The sequence below is a fragment of the Miniopterus natalensis genome, chromosome 20, assembly GCF_054644295.1.
Source record: "Miniopterus natalensis isolate mMinNat1 chromosome 20, mMinNat1.hap1, whole genome shotgun sequence".
NCBI lineage: Eukaryota > Metazoa > Chordata > Mammalia > Chiroptera > Miniopteridae > Miniopterus > Miniopterus natalensis.
In genome coordinates this window covers 25,479,809-25,499,772 of record NC_142100.1, presented here as the reverse complement: position 1 = coordinate 25,499,772, position 19,964 = coordinate 25,479,809, and the positions used below count along the sequence as shown (strand labels likewise).

The 19,964-nt window shown below is 57.1% G+C and overlaps 1 protein-coding gene across 1 annotated transcript; it reads right to left on the bottom strand.

The window, feature by feature from the left end:
- Positions 1–248: 248 nt before the first annotated feature.
- On the bottom strand, positions 249–18,173 carry BCL7A (BAF chromatin remodeling complex subunit BCL7A). Its single transcript, XM_087828479.1, has 6 exons — positions 18,078–18,173; positions 12,645–12,726; positions 10,037–10,133; positions 8,956–9,123; positions 5,038–5,159; positions 249–3,156 (listed from the first exon to the last, which is right to left on the bottom strand). The coding sequence occupies exons 1-6, from the start codon at positions 18,167–18,169 to the stop codon at positions 3,085–3,087; spliced, it is 633 nt and encodes a 210-aa protein (XP_087684605.1). The 5' UTR covers positions 18,170–18,173; the 3' UTR covers positions 249–3,084.
- Between the last annotated feature and the right edge of the window lie 1,791 nt (positions 18,174–19,964).

Here is a 19,964-nt window from a genome sequence, read left to right as displayed (position 1 = left end):
TAAAGTTGCCTCCCCGGGGTAAGGTGGCCGAGGACAGCTGCCCACAGCACCCAGCGGTGCCTAATGGTGGCAGCTGGCATGACTGTGGGAGATGCTGGTCCCTGCGTGCAAGCTGCTTCCGGTGTCCTGTACAAAGTCAAGGCCACGTGGCCGTGCCGGGGACACACGGCAGCAGCCGTGGGACATTCTCACCACCGATGGGATTTTACTCGTTATTACAGGGCTACAAAACCACACGGTGTCGTTCATGATTTGAATTTTTTTTTATTTTCTGAAATGGAACCATTGTACATTGTACAAACCATATCTACTGATGGAATAAATAAGTGAAAAAAATTATACTGCTGTACAGCACACCAAAAAAAAAAAAATCTTAAGAAGGGGGGGAAGAAATAATCAGGTAACGTGAAAAAAGGTCTTTATACCTCTAACCAGGTCCCTGGCGGTAATGAGCATTCCAAACCATGACGTCGCCCGAATGGGAGGTCACCGCCCTGTGAGTCGCTGGGCTGCCTTCCGGGTCAGGGTGCGAGTGCCAGCACTTTGTGGAATGTGTAGCCGCAGCCTCCCCAGCTTCGAGTCTCTCGGGGACCGAGTTTGCCCTGGGAGCCCTTTAGCCGCGGGCCGGGTGCCCGCAGAGGCATTCGCCCAGGACCCCGCCCTGGCGCGGCCCGCGGAAAGGTCTGAGATTCGGTGGCGGCCGGCGGGGGCCCGGGCGGGGCGGGCGGGGGACAGCGGCTCCGGGGGGAGCAGGCTGCGGGAAGGAAGCACATCTGGATTTTGCAGTCTCATCGTTGGCCGTGGGAGGCCTTCGTGGCCGGCGTGGCCAGCGTCCGGCGCGGGGCTGCTGGCGCTCTGCCTGGCATGGCCGTGGCGGGGCCCACAGTCCCTGACCGCCGGCCCATCCCTACCTTCAGGCACTTCAGAGAAAAACTAATGATGGCCTCGGTGTCGTGGATGGTGTGTCCTCTACCGTGTGGACTCCCCTTGCCTGTCCGGAGAGGCCAACAAACAGAAGGGGCGCAGGGGACCCTGGCCGTCCTGCTGTTCCCGTGGACACGCGTGCACAAGTGCGTGTGTGACTCTCCTTCATCTGTCTTGACTGTCACCTCTCGCTTCCCAAAAAAAGAGCAGGAAATAAACATCCAAATTCATCTTTCGTCAAAATGAAGTTTTGCTGCAAAGGAAAACATGATTCGAACCCTACGGGATCTGGAGGTAAAGCCGCCGAGAGTCGCTGAGAGGTATCGGGCAGCCCAGTTCCCTAGAGCTGACCGCCCGAGGGGAGAAACTCATAAGGATTTCTTTTTTTCTTTTTCTTTTTTAAGAAAAACCTTTCAGCCATCGCTCACTCCGACATTGAGATTTCCAGAGTTTGTGTGTTTGTTTTCCCTTATTTCACGAGACGTTTCTGCATGAGGTATTTGAAAAACTCAGGAACATTTTGATTCTTGAAGTGCGGGAAATAGATTGGCTCCCTTCAAACTTAAGAGTGAGAGCCTCACCCTCAGAAACTCCTAGAACGTGGAACCCGGCAGACACTTCCCATGGTGGTCAGGAGAGAGATCCCACAGCAAAGGTGATACCTGAATATGCACCAGTTAGCAAAAAAAAAACAAAAAACAAAAAAAAAACCAACAACAGAAAACAACCAACAAAACCCCCGCCGCCCCCCCCCACACACAGCTCAAAGGGAGTTGGAACTCCAGTGCAGTAAAGAAAGCTCGGGAAAGGGGGGAATTAAGGTCCGAGGAGTCCGTGTAGGACGTAAGAGCAACCAGGCCTCAGAACCAAACACTTAGGCGGTCGGTCCCGGGGACAGCGTCACTTTAGTGAAAGGAAGCTGCCCCAGGCGGGCAGGGATGGAGGTGGGGACCCGGTCGCCCCTTCTCGGAGTGCAGTGCTTTCCAGCTCCGGGGCGCCTCCCTTCTGGCCTCCGAGGCCGAGCTACGGAGGCCGCTCCCTGGGACATCCGACCACGGGGCATCCTGGGAATAAGACAGGATCCAGCTGCTGGCTCGGTGGTGCCAGGAACGTTATGCAGAAGCAAGCGGACTTCATGGACTGCAATCTTGACCACCTCCCCCCCCAGGTGGGGCCGGGGGACCCGGGGAGGCAGAGGGCAGCGGGTTACTGTGGATTTGAAATCCAAACAACATCCTGTCCTATGAAAGTTCAGCACCAGCTCCCTCCTGCTGTCTTCTCCTGGCCTCCACAGCCCTTCTGTCATCTTGAGACAATCCCGCAGTCAGAAGCCATCCCGTCTTCGGAGATGTGGGAGAAAGCGGCACGGTGGGGGCAGAGGGTGGAAACGCCAGAACCACCGAAGGGCTCTGCATGTCCATTTGGGCCACTTGGAAACACCAGGTTCAGATGCCCCGAGGAAGCGGGCATATCAAGTGGCCAGCGCCTGGGGACAGTGCCCTGACATCTGACTCCTCCGACCAAGGAGGCTGGGCAGGTGGCTGAGGAGCTCCTACTCTTCTGCAGCCTCGGGCTCTCCTCCCCCCTGCCAGCTCTCTGTTCCCATTGAAGTCCGGGGGCAGGGAGGAGCGAGATGTGAGGGCCGGGGCAGTGGCAGCCTCAACAAAATCGAGAGGGCACTTTGCAAAGGGAGATGCAAAACAACCGGGAAAACATGCCAGAGGTCACCTCAAGGGCACAAGGCACAAAAAAAGAAAGCGGGAGGGAGGAATCAGTGGAACAGTGAACAGCCCCCACGAAATGCGAATTCCTGATGGGTACCACCCTCGAATAGCTTATATCGTTAGAGAAGTGGGGGGAGGGGGGAACAATACAGCAGCAACGCAAATGTAATCTTGGCTTCAGAGACAGTGTCTGACACTCCTGAGCTGTCGACCTGCCTCCACAAGGACAGTCACTTCAAGATTCGAGTGTTTGCTTCACAGCAGAAAGCTCTTCAGTGTCTGAGAAGTCACACCGTTCTCGGTTTTCTCGGATTTGCACTTGGTAAACTCGGAAAGTTAGTAGTTCTAACCCGAAGGCTCGATCGGGGAAGTCATAGAATCAAGCCTGCCGACGGATCTCCCGTGAAACACGGACCGGAGACTGAACCCCGAACGTCTACATCTCTTCGGAGTTTTGTTGCGAAGCCTCCAGCTTCATCTTTTTAGAGGGTGGCCCTCCTTCCAAATCCTTGGGGGAAGAGAGAGAAAAGAGAATGGCAGGTTAGCAGGCCAGGAGGTCAGTTTAGGGCAGCTGTGAGGTTAAAGGTCAGCCCAGGAGGGAACCAAAGGCAGGACCCTAGGGCCAGCCCAGCGAGCATGGACTTTAGGAGGTTCACAGACCTGCAGGGAACCCCAAGCCCAAACTCTTCCTGTGTCTCCCCGGCCTCAAGTCACCTAGGTCCCGCCTGTCCTGTCACACTGGCTTCCCTCCGGCTCCTCCCCCTGTGCCTCTAAGCCCTCCCTCCACCCCTCCTGGAGCAAGTGTCTCCATAATTAACCGCTAGGGTAATTATTCATGCACACGTTTAAAGTTTACTTCCCCAAGCTTAAAGACCTAGGCTAGCCCTTCCATGCTAACAACTGCTCCTTGGGGCCCAGCACAGGTGCCCGGCCCGGGCACAGGTATGTTATTCTGGCGAGAGGGTCTGTAGTTGTCACCAAATTCCCAGGAAGTCCCTTGACTTAAAGACAGGTTCAACAGTCGCTCACCCACCTCCTGCCTTGACCATCCCACTCAGATCTCCAAGCTGACCTGCCACCTGAGATCAACTAACTTTTTTTTAAAATTGAATTTATTGGGGTGACGCTGGTTAATAAAATGATCTAGGTTTCAGGGGTGCAATTCTACAATACATCACCTGTATATTGCATTGTGTGTTCACCACCCACCCCCAATGGATGCTCCAGTGTCTGTCTGGGGCGCTGCCACCTGCCTGGGATAAAGCTGGGCGATGCCCAGGGGTTCCCCCTCTCTCCACGCTCCCACACCCAGCCTAACAGCAAGTCCCCTCAACTGCATCTCCTGATGGTATGTGGGTTGACACAACCCCAGATTTATTCAACCGGATCCCTTTCGACGAACTCCCTGCCACTGCGAACATCTTCCATCCACACCCCCCCTGGGTCTCTGGGCGTCTGGAGTGACCCGCAGCCTGAAGGGCAGGTGCAGGTCCCACGGTACGTAGATGCTAACGTCTGAGAGGCACGTCTCCGGGGAAGGCCTGGTTCAAGGCTGCACAACGTCCAGACCAAGGCCTGCTGAGTCTCGTCCTTCCTTCGTTTCTGCTGCCACGTGTCAGTTTCTCCCAAGGTACCAGAAACCACTCAGCACAGTGGGAACAGTTTTATTCGTTGACGCTGGGATACTGCTGAGTCCCCACTCCGCTTAAGTGAGCACAGAGGATTGACAGTGACAGTCATCACGGTCACCAAGCAACACGGAGGAATCTCCTGTGTCCAGCTCCACTGTGTGTCACCCACGCTCTCACCTCACGGCACCCCGGTCCCATGAGGGCTCCGCGATCCCCTTTTGGCAGCTGGAAACACGGAGGCTCGGTGCGAGCTAAGTGACAAAGCTGGGATTCGAACCCGGGATGTCTGCTCCTATCCACCAGGCCACCTGCTTCTGCACTGTCTCATTCAGACCAGATTCTGACAAACGGTGATGACCCAGGAAGGGGTCCGGGCAGCGGGACTGTGTGGTCAGTTGCAAAATATTTCCAAAGAATATTTTATCCAGAGTTGAGGATCCTGAAGACATATCTTCCCAGCTCTACAGGAGGTTGAGTTTGGGTGGCTGAGAGCAGGCGATGCTTTTGTGGAAGCAAATCAAGTGACAAAGCTGAGGCTGAGACAAAGGCTCCTTCCTCTTCCTGCACCCTCCGGTGTCCCATGCAGCGCCCAGGGCGGGACACAGAAGGATGCTCGCGCATCCGCGAACACACGAAGCCCCCATCGTCCAACGAGAAAACAACAAAGCAAAGTAACAAAACACCTCTCAAGGTACCCCCGACACCCCAACAGGCGCCCGGCCGACCTGGCTGCCCCTCTGAGGCCTCGATCGAGGTACCTGAGAGATTGAGGACGTCTCTGCAGCTAGACCCGCGTCTCCAGATGGCTGCCGCTCGACTTTCTCTGAACTGTTCGTCGAGTTTTCCACTGAAGACTGTGAATTCTGCTCGTCAGAAGCATCTGAGGGGAAAGCAAGACGACAGACGCTGTTCTGAGACACGTGATTTGCGGGGCCAGATGGACCCATTACTAAAAATACCCGGAAGCTGGGTAGCTTGGTGGCTGGGGGGCTTGGGAAGCTTATTTTTTTAGAGATGTTTTTAAGCATCCAGGCCACATGCTGGCCCTGTGGCCCCCAACCATTTCCTGCACCCCCATTACCTGCCAAGCGCCCCCCAGAACACCTCAAGGATGCCACAGGCTCAGCGCCGCGTGCGCACGGCGCCCTCTGGTGGACACAGCGCGCTCCAGCCACCGGGCTGCGGACTCCTCCCTCTCCCATCACAGAGCCGCATTATCCACCCTGGAGCCCGCAGAGGGAGCTGCCCCCGGTAAACACCGCGTTTAACAATATGGGTATTTTTCTGACCATCAGAGCAACGACTGATCTTTGCAAGAAACAGAAAACACAAAGAAAAATCTAGTTAGAGCCGCCAATTATCTCACGCCACCCAGAGCTACCACCCCAGTAACATTCTACAGGATTTAGTCCCGTTTTTCCAGCCGTTTCCCCTACACGCCCAGAATTATCCTCTCTCCCCAAAAGGGGATCATGCAGTATTTTAGAAAATTTTTCATGGCTTTAAAAATTCCCTAAATACAAGAGCACACAAGATGGCTGCACCATGTTCTGTCCACGATCGCTTACTTCATGAATCCTGTTTGGCCAGTTATTTGGACTATGTCTAATGTGTGGGTCCCCCTGCTCCCCCACCATGTCCCTTTAGCAGAAAGAAGGTGCAGGGCGTGGCAGGGTGCGTGAGGCAGTGCGGCTTTGGAAGAAGAGGCTACCTGGTCGGCCTGCAGCTTATCTGGGACACAGAGCAGGAGCGCTCAGAGAGGGAGCGGCAACGTCCTGCCCGGAGTCCCACTCTCATGGCGCTCAGGGCCAGTAATGTATGTCACTCTGACTTTTTTTAAAAGTACATTAAAATAGCCGTGGCCAGTGTGGCTCAGTTGGCTGAACATCCTTCCATGCACCAAGAGGTTGCCAGTCCAATTCCCAGTCAGGGCACATGCCTGGGCTGTGGGCTCAAGGCCTAGTAGGGGGCATGCAGGAGGCACCCGATTGATGTTTCTCTCTCTCATCAATGTTTCTCTCTCTCTCTTCCTTCTTCTCTCTCTAAAATCAATAAAAATATATTTTTAAAATACCACTCCTAGGTATAGACATAAAAGACCTGACAATGGGTCCCCAAACTAATACTGGCACACAAATGTTCAGAGCGGCCCTATTTACAACGGCCAAAGCAGGGAAACAGTCCAAGTGTAAATTAACAGATGCATGGATAAGCAAACTGTGGTCTGTCCATACAATGGAATATTACTCAGCCATAAAAAGGAATCCACGGATAGGTGGAACAGCAAGTTGATGTTTCTCTCTCAAAAAAAATCAATTAAGCAAAAAAAGTAATAAAGTACCGATACATGCTGCAATATAAATAAACCTTGGAAACATGATACTAAGTACAAGAAGCCAGCACAGAAGGTAAATGTTCTATGATTCCATTTGTATGAAATGTCCAGAACAGGTAAATCCATAGGCACAGAAAGCAGAGTGGTGGGTGCCTAGGACCGGGCGGGGGGGGGGAGGAAATGGGGAGTGACTGCTAATTGGGGACGGGGTTCCCATTTGGGGAGATGAAAATATTTTGCAACTACAGGTAATGGCTGCCACTGACTTGTGCACTTTAATTGGTTACCTTTATCTTATGTGAATTTCATCTCAATTAAAAACCCACATGAATGTTATACTCTATTTCATATTACGTGTTTGCTTTAACGAACATTTATTTTCAATTGTAACTGTCCTCCTCTCTGACCCCAGTTCTCTTTCTACCCCAGAGAGAGCTCTGGGGAGTGGAGTGGGAGGTGGGGGGCCCAGATCGTAGGCGTAGAAATGACGAAGGCGGCTGGTTGCCTGGAGAGTCCTGGTGACCCTTCGCCTGGCCTGAGCGCTCAGTGTGGGAACTGGCCTTGGAGCTCGGGGAGCTTTCAAGGGCTCTGAGCAGCGGCCTGATTCTCTTAGCAGAACGGTACTGGAACTCACCCAGGGGAAATTATTTTCCTGGGGCCTAAATTTAGTGCAGGGAGGTTGAACATTATGTCATTCCCTGAACTCACTCAGCAGTAAACAAGTTCAAAGCAAGGTCAACAGCTGGTGATCAACCGCCCTGTCCCACGGGCAGCTTTCACCTACCTGGGGAGACCGGAGGGGAGGGGCCTTGGGCAGCCCCGGGCAGTGGGCAGGTGGGCCTGGCCCGCTGTGGTGGTCCTGCCTGAGCAATGCTAGGCGACTGTACAGGCCCAGTGGCCTGGGGTGGCCGGAAGAGGACCCTGGTGTGGTTCCCACGTGGACCTGGTAAAGCTTGTGGCACTGTTGTGGGTGGGCATGGCAGTTACCAAAATGTGGCAGTTATGAAAGGAAGCCTTAACCCAAGATACGATTCCTGCAACTGGCCCTTTAAAAGGAGATGCAGGCCCTGGCCAGGTAGCTCCATTGATTAGAGAAAGCGGGACCGGGGAAAGAGGCGACACCTGGTCCTGCACAGCCCTGTCCCTAGCGTGCCGGGGTCACCCACCCCCACACGGCTGACCAGGCCCCTCCCCTCTCGATCACTTTCCTGCAGTGACCTGACGAGAGAGGCAACTTTTATTTGTCTCATTTTATAAAAAGGAAACAGGAAGGTGTGCAGGAGTTGACACTGGCCGCCCAAGGCCACACAGCTGGTAAATGCCAGCCCAGATGTGACCACTGCGTCCTGCGTCCACAACGCCCCAGCTCATGTGGCGGATGCAGACGAGGAGCTGTGACTCACCGCCCAGCACTCAGAGAGGAGGGACCGCACAGCACTGGCCCCGGAAAGAGCAAATTTTAAAAAGTACGGTTTCTATTGAATGCATATGGCTTTCCTATCATCGAAAAGTCAAAAAAACTAAGTGAAACCACTGTAAGTCAGGGACTGTCTGTATGTGAAAATTGTCTTTTAAAGGGGGTCCAGAGACCTGAAAATAAACAAAACACATACATGGGTGTACACACACACACACACACACACACACACACACACACGCACACGGCCAGACCACTTCCCACTGCTTCCTCCACTCCCACCCCGGTGCAGCAGCGCCCCAACGGTCTCCTGCCTCCATCTGCCCTTGCCAACCCCTCCTCCCTCATCTGTTTTCAATCACGGCAACCAAAGAGATCCTTCAGATCACAGCATTCAAGCTCCCAATGGCTTCTGGCTCACTCAGCCATAAAACTCAGGGTCTGCTAAGTGGCCTTCTGAACCCCACACACTCCAGGCCCTGCCTCCTCTCCAACCTCACCTCACTGTCCAAGCCCCAAGCCCTGCCCACTCTCCTCCAGCCACACTGAGCACGCTCCTGCCTCAGGACCTTTGCATGGGTTCCCTCTGCTCGCAGTGTTCTTCCCAGTTATCCAGGCGGCTTGCTCCCTCGCCTAATTTGCTCCGTGAGGCTTTCCCTGATGAACCTATTTAAAAATCACACCCCCCCCCCATAATGGGGCAAGACTCCCCATTCCCCTTTCTTACTTTATAATTCTCCAGAGCACTTATGTTCCAAATACTAGGTTGTGTGGTTTTTAAATTGCTCCCCAAGAATATGAGACCCAGGCATTACCTTTCTTCTGGGGCCAGCACATGGCAGGGCCTCCTTAAAGACCTGGGAACACCTGGACAGAAGGCCAGACAGAGAGGGGCCCCCTGAGCCTGGCCCCAAGGGCCCATACCTTCGGCCCCGGGGAGTTCCTTCCCCTCAGCCTGAGCCTCATCAGCCTTGCTGCTGGCGCCGTCGCAGGACACAGACGAGTTGGGCTCCGGTGCAGGGCTCGAGTTGCTGCTGTTCTCCTGTTTGATGGGGGAGGCGTCTGCTATGGAGCTCTGGTTGCTGTTGTCATCTGGGGGGGGGGGGAGAACCACAGGTGAAATCCCCAGGCTGCTGGGGAAAGGCGGGTAGGAGGGAACACCAGGGGGTTACCCGGAACGGACTGTCTTGCTCTGGCCGGTTACATGGGGACGTGTAGTTTGTGGACACTGCATGGAGCTATATGCTTAGGATCTGTGCCCTTCCTCTCGGATAAAAAGGTATAAAGAAAAATAAATGCCAGCGATGTCAAGACAACGGCAGACTGGCTAAAACACATCTCCAGCCTGGAAATGCTCAGTGGGACACTGGTGACAACTTTTGAAATAAGACAACAGCCCAGCTGGGCGTGGCTCAGGGGTTGAGCACCGACCTAGGATCCAGGAGATCGCGGTTCGATTCCCGGTCAGGGCACATGCCTGGGTTTTGGGCTCGATCCTCAGTCGGGGGTGTGCAGGAGGCAGCCAATCAATGACTTTCGTCACTGATGTTTTTATCTCTCTCCCTCTCCTTTCCTCTCTCTGAAATCAATAAAGACATATTTTTTTTAAAAAAAAAGACAACAAAGAAAGGTAGGCTTCATGTGGATCAACATGAAGTTGGAAACTCAGGTTGGAGCTTCCTGGCAGCCAGAGCAAAATAGGACATGGAACATAGAGTCATTTGTATAGTATGTCAGGCCCAGGAGGGGAAAACGCACGTCTCCTGTGGGATTTTTTTTGTCACTGGGGGTGAAGGTCTTATTTTATGTTTCCCGGCTTGCTGGGCTGGGAAAGAAAGTCGCTCCTTCGCAGAGCCTTGGCCTTGGCACAGAGGCCCAGTCCTGCCCGGTCCTCCTACCCCTGGCCTGGAATGTGAACGAACCTGCTGGTGAAACAAAGCGAGGCTGAGTGTCCTGCCCGGGCCCAGGGACCTGGCAGGAGGGGCCGGGAGGCCGGGGAGCTCACCGTGCATGTCCATCATGCCCGGGGAGGAGCTGTTCTCGGGCGTGGTCACCTCCGAGCCACACTTCTCACCTTTGCCTTTCTTCTTGCTCTTGTTTTTCTGTAGGAGAAAATTGGGGCAGAAACCGCGTCACCAGACCCCGTGCGCCCGAGCAGGCGCGAGACCCCTGAGGGTGGCAGGAGTCGTTTATTGCGCTGACTCATCCTGGAGCCTCCCAGTCCCTAGAGGGCGCTGGTCGGCCTGCGTTTCAACACGTCCCTTTGGGGGCCTCACCTGCTGGGAAGCAGGAGGGAGGCTCGGGGCTGGGGATAAACCCCCAGGGTTTGTGGGGCCGAACCAGCCGGCATGCAAACACCTGGCTGGGGGGTCTCCTCCTTTAGGGAGAGCCCCTGGGGAAAAGGCCACCGTCACCCCCCAGAGCAGGTGGAGGGACACAGTTCACACGCTCCCGCAGCGCTGGGGCCCCAGGCGGCCACGGAGCAAGGCGGGGAGGGCGGGGGGCAAGGGGATGCTTCTCGCCGGGGGTTCCATTTTTTTACGACGGGAAGAGAGCAGTGTTAGAAGCACCCTGGGCCCGTCGGTAAGAGACTCGTTAAATTAATTACGGTGCATTCGTTCAGCGTAACCTGATGCGACAACTACAGAGAATAATAGCAGGGAGTGAGCTGCAAAAATGTCAACACTGAACACGTTTCAGTCCCTCCAAGATGTTTCTAGAGAGGGCAGGGAATGGAAGGCTGCCATGAGCGGTGACGGAAGGACAGATGAACATGTTGTGGGCACCCGGGGTGCCTCCCAGGACGGGAACTGAGTGGGGAGGGGCATGCGCAGGGATGGGAGACAATTTATAAGAAGATATATAGTAAAGCCCTGGCCGGGTGGCTCAGTTGGTTGGGGCACCATCCCAGGCACCAGAAGGTTTCGGGTTCGATTCCTGGTCAGGGCACTTGCCCAGGTTGCCGGTTTGATCCCCCGTTGGGGTGTGTACGAGAAGCAGCCGACCAATGTTTCTCTCTCTCTCTTTCTCTTTAAAGTCAATAAAAAAATATATCCTCCGTTGAGGGTTTAAAAAAAAAGATACGCAGACACCTCAGGACCTGGGTATTATTGCTTCATTGCTCGAAAGAGTGAGCTAAGGCCCAGCGAGGTGGGGTCACCTGTCCAGCGTCACAGGATCGGCCAGGGTGCTCTTTGCCCAGCCGGGCACTGCCCGGTCCTTCCCGAGAGCCCATATATTATGTTTGCTCCTTGATCGCCATCCACTTGGCACTTCCCCAATGCTATTCTATAATTATCCTCCCCCGACGAGATTATAAATTCCTTGAGAGCGGGGACCACGGCTTCTCAAATGCAGCCGCGTTTCTACAACACCTAACGACGTGAGCGGCGGCCAGCAGCCAGACCAGAGCCGCCTTGAGGAGCCCGGTCGCACTCTCCCCTCCGGAAGGGCCATCAGTGAATGCCGCGACGGTCTCGGTCTCGGGGCCCCTGGGGAAGGCAGCTCGGGGGGCTCCACGAGCCCAGGTCAGAACCAGAAGGACCGACAAATGCCCACGGTCTCAGCCTAGCGTCCCTCTGCAGGGGGCAAGCATGTGATCACAGGGTCAAGAATGGAGCCTCAGGCCCAGCCAGTGTGGCCCAGTGGTTGAGCCTCAACCCATGAACCAAGAGGTCACCAGTCCGATTCCTGGTCAGGGCACATGCCCAGGTGGTGGGCTCGATCCCCAGTAGGGGGTGTGCAGGAGGCAGCCAATCGAGGTTTCTCTCTCATCGATGTTTCTATCTCTATCCCTGTCCCTTCCTCTCTCTCTCTAAAATCAATAAAAACATTTAAAAAAAAAGGAATGGAGCCTCAGCCCTGCCTGGAGACCCAAGACTGGTAACAGAAGACAGAGGCTTGACCCCCGCCTTTATGGCCCCCCTAGAAACCTGCCAATCATGGCCCTGTCATCCCCAGGAGCAAACAAAATCATGCCGCTCAGCTTGAACCATCTCCCTGGAGGAGGGGACTGTTCACGGGAACAGGAAAGGCAATCCGGGCGGGGGGAACAGCCCATGCAAAGGCCTGGAGGTGGGACTGCTCAGGACTTTGCCTGGAAATGAGAGCAGCTGACCTGGGGTCTTCGGGAGTAACTGGCCGGGGAGCCTCTAAGCTGGTGCTCCCCCTACTGGTCACAGTCACCACCCCTGCACAAAACTCACTCTGGGGTGAAAACCAAAAGGTTCCGAAACAAGAGAGGACAGAGCATGTGCTCTGGAGTCAGACACAGTTGCCCCTTACTGTGTGACTCTGGGGCAATGGCTTCACCTCTCTGAGCCTGTGTCCTCAGTTGTACAGGAAAGATAGAGATCAACCCCCCAGACTCGGGGTGAGAGATAAATGAGGTGATCCTCGGCATAGAGTCAGGTGCTCCGGAGCAGGGCTACAATGATGGGGGGTATCTGCCTGTCTGTGGGTACCACTCTGGCAGCCCCAAACCATGGTGCTCAGGGCCCCGGGGATGGGGTTCCTCTGTACTAAGGTGTGTCCCCACTGGCAAACCCTGGGGCTCTCAGCCCAAGAGATGACACGCAGGGGACACTCCAAGGGGAGGGGCCCCTCATACTCACATCATCAACCTTTGGCTCCGTCACAGGGACCCACTTGTAGATTCGCAGGGATGTGTCCCCCACAGTCACCCATTTCTTCTCCCTGCAAATAAGGAACAGCCTGTTACCAGGGGCTTCAGGAGCCGGGCCCTGTTCACCTCTTGTGGGGGCAGCTGTGATGTGGTGGCCGCTGGGGATTAAGAGGACAAGCTCTAGGTCCTCACACAGATGAGGCTCGAATCCCACCTCTGCTGCTCACTGGGCCCCTGGGCAAGTCCCTCCCCCCACCTGAGCCTCAGCGTCCCCATCTGCTGGACCACGTCTGGATGGCAATCTCTCCAGGCTGCTGTGAGGATCACCTAAGACAATGCATGTTGGAGTCTTCCAGTGCCTAGGAGGAGGTGCTGGTAAGACTGGGGGGCGGGAGACGGGCTGCGATTAGGAGGCAGGATGGACCATCCAGAATCCCAGCCTTTCCCCACCTCCATTCTGAATAGGCAGAGGTGCCAGGAAGGGACAGGGGCGTTCCGAGAAACAGTCCCAGCGACAAAGCAACCATCATAATAGCCATTGTGTGCCGAGGCTTCGTGCCAAGCGTTTATTTACATGTCCTCCCTTCCCCAGAGATGGCCAACAGGCCTACAAGAGGGGAACTCCTGTCACCCCACTTTATAGACGGGGAAATGGGAGGACTGGAGAGACTACAGCGCTAGTTCATGGTCACATAGTCAGTGGCAGAACCTGGACTAGACACAGGCTCGGACCCCACAGCCCACCTTCTGCTACTCTGTCCCATGAAAATGAAGAATCCATTCCACAAGCACATCAGCAACAGACGCCGGACAGGAGTGCCCACTGCTGGAAGCCTGCGCGAGTGACCAAAGGCATGCACTACTCACAAGCCCTCAGCTGGCTGCCTGGGCCTGGGCTCCAGGAGGTCAGCAAATCCATGGTTTGATTGTGTTAAAAAAAAAAAAAAAAAAAAGGCAACTAACTTGTAATACACAAGACACCTTTCAGGGCACAAAGTGGGTGTGCAGGCCGCAGGTGGGTCAGGATGAGCGTTTGCAGTTGCAGGGGCTTCTGGAGAGGCTGCAGGGCCTGCAGGTTACGAGCTCATCGCAGCCAGGTTGCCCCGTTGCCCCAGCTCACCGGGCTTCATTCGCATTTCTAGGTGTGGACACCGAAGGGCTACTGGGCAGAGGGTCGCAAGTTAAGAACCTGACCTCAGGCCTGCCGTTCGGCCAGCAGTCACCCAGGTGGAGACAGGGCCCCGGAGCTCAGGGGTAAGTCACTGAGTGAGCACCAGAAGGGATGGCGCAGACATGTCACGTGAGCTCTGGGGGTCTTATCAAGCTGGCGGCTTGGCAGCGCCTTGGTAAACACCACCCACATGGGCTCAGAGGAGCAGCAGAGCTCCCATTGCCGCCCTCAAAGCTGTGCCCAGGGCACACAGCCCCCGCCCCCCAACGAGGGTACTAAGCTGTAGTTATTACCTTACATCTCAGGTGGCAAACAAGTGGCCAACAAGCACATTTTGTCTGGCCTGCATGGTACTTTAAAAAATTTGAATCAATTGCCAAACTTTACAAAAAGAAGGGAAGAAAAAAAAGTCAGACAACATACAAATCCAGATTCCTGGCTACTCTCAAAAATACGATCTGACCACAAAAGGCCCATGGACTCCCCCACCCCAGGATCTGAGCTCCCTCAGCTCCACCAGCTCTCCCCACCTGTAGACACTGGGCCCGGATTCACCAGGAGCACCAGGCCACACCCAAACCTTGTTAGGAAGCCACCTGTGGGTGCACTGAGCCCACTTGCCTTGATGGCCCCCAGTAACCAGCCGGGCTTAAGGATCTCTCTCTTCCCCCATCAAACTGGGGCTCCTGGATGAAAAGACTAAATGAGGTCCTAGCTATAGAAACTAGCTATAGAAAGAGAGCCCCAAATGCCCCTCTTCAGCACAGACTCCTATATAAACTACAAGTATCCATCCCAGATTCTCCAGGTCAATACCAATTTCCAATGTTTGTCCAGGTCCAAGGGCGAGACCATCTAGGGGTCACGTGGCTCCCTCCACGAGAGCGCTAAGTCCCTCACTCTGTCCATTTCCCAGGGCTAGTCCTTGACGCCTTGGGAGGCCTGGCTGGTGGCTGGCCTTAGCCTAACTAGGCCGAGACCCACTCCACCTGCCCCTTGTCTGGCAGGAGCATGCCCCCTGGGGTACTGAGGTGAGGCCCTAGGCACAAACCTCCCCCTCCCACAGGGACAGGTGGGGAGTCCTTGGGAACAGGCCCCTCTCTCTAACCCCAAGTCACTGAGGGGCCCTTCAGACCAAAGGCCCGGGGGTCCCCAGCCTAAGCCTGCTTCTCAGCTCAGGCATTTGCCTTCTGCCCAAGGACTCCCCCTCCCCTGCTCTTCACCGCCCACACGGGGCCTCCTAACCCTGGTCCAATTTCCCGAAAAGGGGTCCACCAGTTTGTCCTTCCCTAAGCCATCTTCTGGCTGCCTCACACTCTACCCGCCTGCCCTGCTGGGACACCAGACAGAAAGGACCGAAATGTCAGGGCTGGCTGCTGGCTTCTTCCAGGGGCAGGAGAAGGACAGGGCTGGCAGAGGGGGGATGGTTTGGGTTGCTGGGGGTAGGGAGAAATACCACCCTAGGCATCCACGCTGAACGGTATGCCAGACACCTCCACTATCCTCCGGGTAAAAGACAGAACGCTGAAAATGAAATTTGAACGTCAGATGAATAATTGTTTTAGTACAAGTATGTCTCAAATAGTACATGGGACATACTTATGGTTTAGAGAAGTATTTCTAAAAATTATTCTGTTGTTTACCTGAAATTCAAATTCAACTCAGTGTCCTGTGAGTTTATTTGCTAAATCTGGCAACCCAGCCGCCCAGCCAGCGGTGACTGCATGGTAGGTGGCCACGCAGTTAATAAACAACCCAAAGTCTGGAGAACAGACTGGAGAGCCCATCCTAAAGGCACAGTGAAGGGGAAGACTTGGTTTCTCCAGGCTGGGGAAACCCAACACATAAGGCGAAGTCATTTATTTTTATTTTTTCTTAGAAGGGGTAGGCAAAAAAAGAAAGAAAAAAACAAACAAACAGGAAAATATAAGTTTCCACAGCGTCTTCCTTACCATAAAGACAACCCTTACCCGCCGCTCCTGTGTGCCGGGATAAGTGCTGGTAGAGACATGATCTTACTCTGGGGGGCAGGGGGTAGAAAGAAGCACAAGACGACCCCCCCCGCCCTTGAGGCCATAGTTAGAGAAGTTACATGGTTTGTCCAAGGTCACGGGCAAGGAAGTGAACTGGATGCCTGGCCCCAAGATCCCAAAGCTTGAGGTCTTTAGAGGACGTGACAAGTTGTTTCCCAAAACACAGGGAGGGAGGAGATCTGTCTTCCTCCCCTCCCCACGGAACACAGGCCTGGCCTGCAGCGGGGCCCGCAGGGTGGAAAACCCCATGTAGCTCCATCTGCCCTCCCTGCGGAGCAGCTGGCAGGCGGGCCTTACAGGAGCAGCTGTCAGGGTGCAGGGCCTCTGCCCCCGCTGGGAACCCGGGGCACAAGGCCCTACGGCACCTCCTGGAACAGAGAACAGCGGGGCAGCTTGCCCCCCAGCCCCTTTCTCACCTCCAGGCCAGCGACCGGAGGGACTCAGGCCCAGACCCCTGGTTTCTCTGCCCAGGCCTTAAGGGGGGGACCAACTCCAGCCTTCCCTCTGGGAATCCCACAGGGGCAGGGGCTGTGTGGGCTTGTTGTTGTGTGTATGTGTGTGTGTGTGTGTGTGTGTTTTAGCCTGCAGCTGTTTCTACCATTTTTAAACGGCTCCAGTCGGGCAGAGGGGGTGCCCTGCGCACTAGGGGAGCTCCCACGGGCACCGAGGACTTGGATCTCAACTTTGGAAAGCCTGCCCTTCTCACGGTTCTGCAAATTCTTTGTCCCATTGGAGCCAAACCCAGCCCTCGGCCGGGCATCCGGCCATCTGCAGACAGCCCTTTCCATAGGAGGCCCGCGAGCACGTGGACTTTATTGATTTTCCTCTCGCCTTTTTTGTTGGGCTCGACTCAGAAAGGACAGCTAACTTGCGACACCCGGCTAGACTGGATCCTCGCCCCCTGTGGCTTTTAGAGACCAAGAAATGACGCCCCTAAACATAAACACAGCCCGCCACGGGGGAGGGGGGACGGGGGGGGGGGGAGCCCCGACCGGTTTCCAGGCTTTAAAATAAAAGGGTCGGGGAGGCGCCCGCTGGCGCTGACACTCGGGCGCGTCGCGGCTGCTCTTCCGCCTCCCTGACCCGGCCGAAGCCGTGGGAAAAAAAAAATCATCATCATCATCATCATAAAAAAAAGTTGAAATCAGGGAGCAGGGAGTTTTCAACAAGTCCGCCCCCGCCCGGCGGCCTGGCTGCGCCTCGGGCCTGGCCCTCGGGCCGACTCGCAGCCGGACCCCGCCGCGGCCGCGCACACGTCCAGCCGGGTCCACGAATCGCGCCCGGGCCGCGCCGGACCCCCGCGAGCGCGCCGCAGAAACGCGCGCCGCCAACCCCCACCCCGCCCCCCCACCCGGGAGAACAAAACAACGGCTCCCTCCGCGCCACCGACGCGGCGGGGACAGGCGGACGCGCGGCCCAGGGCCGGTTTCTGGCCCAAAAGCATCCGCTCGCCCGAGCCCCGAGCGCGGGCGCCGCGCGGAGAGAGTGCGCGGGGGGCGCGCGGGGAGGGGGCGCGGGGGGGGGGGGCGCCCGGCGCCCCGGGCCCCGCGGCGTCTCCTCCCCGAGCTCGCCCCCATCTTGCTTCCCCGCCAAGAGCCCTCGCTCCAGGCAGCCCAAAGCGCTAAATTTAAACGGCTCCCGCTCTGCAAACTCCGCAGACTCGAGGGCGCCGGGCACGGGAGGCGGGGAGCGAGCGAGCCAGCCGGGGAGGGCGCGCGGGCGGGCGGGAGGCCCGGGCGGGCGAGGGCGCGGGGGCCGGCGCTGCGCCGCCCGGGGCGCGCGGGGAGGCGGCGGCGGCCCGCTCGGCGCTGCACAATGGAGCTCGCGCTCTCCCCTCCGCCGCCGGCATCGCGGCCCCGGCGCGCGGGAAGCCGCTTTCATGTGACTTGCACAAAACGAAATGGCTTCTGGGGCCGGCCCGAGCCCCCTCCCGGGAGCCGCGCGCCGAGGCGGGGACGGCCCGCGGCTCCACCGCCCGGGCCCCGGGGCGCCCCCCGCCGCCGGCCGCCGCGCCAGGTGGGCCACGGGCGCGAGCGAGGGAGCGAGCGCACCTGGGCAGCGGCCGCGGCCCCCGCCTGGCGCAGGTGACCCGGCCCGCGCGCGCCGCCCGCCCTCTCCAACTCCCGGGCCCGCGGGGGGCGCTGCGCCCGCCGGCTTTTTTTTGGGGGGGGGCGGGGAACGTGGTCTGGGGTCGCGCGGCCGCGGCGCCTCCGCTCACCATTTGCGCACTTTCTCGATCGCCGCCATGACCCTCTTGATATCATCTTTGGCCCGGCTCCTGGTCTCGGCTCGAACCGACCTGCCCGACATGGTTCTGGCGGGGAGAGAGAGGCTGCGAGCGCGCCGCCGGGTCCTGCTCGCGCTCCGCGGCCGCCACACTCGCACTCCCGCCCGCGGACTCGCCCGCGCCCGCACGCTCCCACACTCACACGCGGGCACACAAAGCCGCGGCCGCCGCGCGCCCGGCCCAGTGCGCAAGCGCCGGGCGGCAGCTGCACCGAGCAGGGGGAGCGGCGCCGCCGCGGCCGCCAGCGGGGCGGCCTCGGGCGCCGCGGGGCCGCCGGCCTCCCGCACCCCGGGGAGGCGGCGAGGGGCGCCCCGCGACCCGGCCCGCGGGGGGGGCGGGGGAGGGGCGCGCGCGCGGACACTCACCCCGAGGCCGCAGGTGCCGCGGGGTCCCCCGGGGAGGGGGCGCGTTCCTTGGGAGCCAGCCCGGCGGCCCGTCCGCCGCGCCCCCCTCCCCGGGGTGGCGGCCGCGGGCGCGGGAGCGCGAGTCTCCTGCGGGGCCCCCCCCGACTTGGCGGAGTTGGAGGCGGCGGCGCGGGACGGAGGTGCGGCCGGAGCGAGTCGAGGCGCGCGCTCCCCGCGCACACACGCGCGCCACACGTCGCTTCCCTTTCCTGCGTCCTTTTGGAAAACGGGGGTCAGAGGAGAGGTGCCCGGGGCGGAGCAGACGGCGGGAGGCGCGCGCCCTGGCGTCTGAAACGGCCCTCGGCGGGGCGGGCTCCACGGTGGTCAGCCTTTGGAGGACGCTCGAGGTCCCTTCCTCGCCGCGCTGCCCCAGGACAGCCGCCCAGGTGCCCGTCCGTGTGTCCAGGTGCAGCTCAGCCGGCTGGAGCTGAGCCCGTGCACGCCCAGGTGGAGGCCGGGGAGCGTGGGGCCGTGGGGATGGCCGCTTCCAGCACCAGTCACGTCACACGTGGGAAGTTCAAGGTCACAGCCCTAAGTGAGCTCTTTGACTCCCATTCACTCTGGAACCAAGCAGGCTGCCCTGAGGTTTTGGTTTGGGGTAGAAACGCTACAGGGTAATGGGGGGGGGGGGCACACACTGCACTGCAGGCCTTTCCCTAGGCATGTCTTTCTGCCGCGTGAACCCCAACTCCCTAATGTGAACACTGAGAACACCTGCCTCGGAGAACCACTCTGAAGAAATACCCAACGGCCAGTCCTAATGCGCAGGTGTCATCTTGTCCGCCCTCTGGGCAGCAGATAGGTGCTGAGGGCCACACAGAACGATTTATATATAAAATTGTGTGTGTGTAAATACATATATATGTGTGTGTGTATATATATTTTTGTGTGCATTTTACTACAATAAACCCAAATATTCACCTAATTTGATTAACCAATGTCACCCCAATACATTTAATAAAAAATTAAAAACACACACATCCAGCTTTTCTAGAAATGACAGAAGATCTACAAACTGGGCCCCGGTGCCACACGGCCACGACCAGCTGGAGTTAAGGAGCCCCGTGCCCCTCTGACGACGCTCTCCAGGTCGCCAGTGTGTCACCAGTCCCTTTACTCGTTTGTTACCAGATGGCCCCTGAAGGGATTTGATCTTGATCTCTGATTAAACTCTAAAGCTTTCTATAATGTTCTTTACAAATCCAGTATGTCACTTTTTATGGTTTCCTGTCTCCTGCACACACTTTAAAACGTCTTTCTTTCATCAAAGCACAGTTGTTTTATAGTCTGTGATGAGTCTAATATTTGAAGTGTCTGAAGTTCTGTTTTTGCTGGTTCTTGCTCATGGTGTCCTGCTTCCTTGTGATCTGCCAGCTTCGCTTTGACCATGCTGAACGCTATTTTAAAATGTACT

Excerpts from the sequence above, each read along its gene's own strand:
- BCL7A (XM_087828479.1), bottom strand. The coding sequence starts at position 18,169 with ATGTCGGGCAGGTCGGTTCGAGCCGAGACCAGGAGCCGGGCCAAAGAT. Across the intron at positions 12,727-18,077 it reads ATCGAGAAAGTGCGCAAATG|GGAGAAGAAATGGGTGACTG; the intron begins GTGAGCGGAGGC and ends CCTTATTTGCAG. Across the intron at positions 10,134-12,644 it reads CGGAGCCAAAGGTTGATGAT|AAAAACAAGAGCAAGAAGAA; the intron begins GTGAGTATGAGG and ends TTTCTCCTACAG.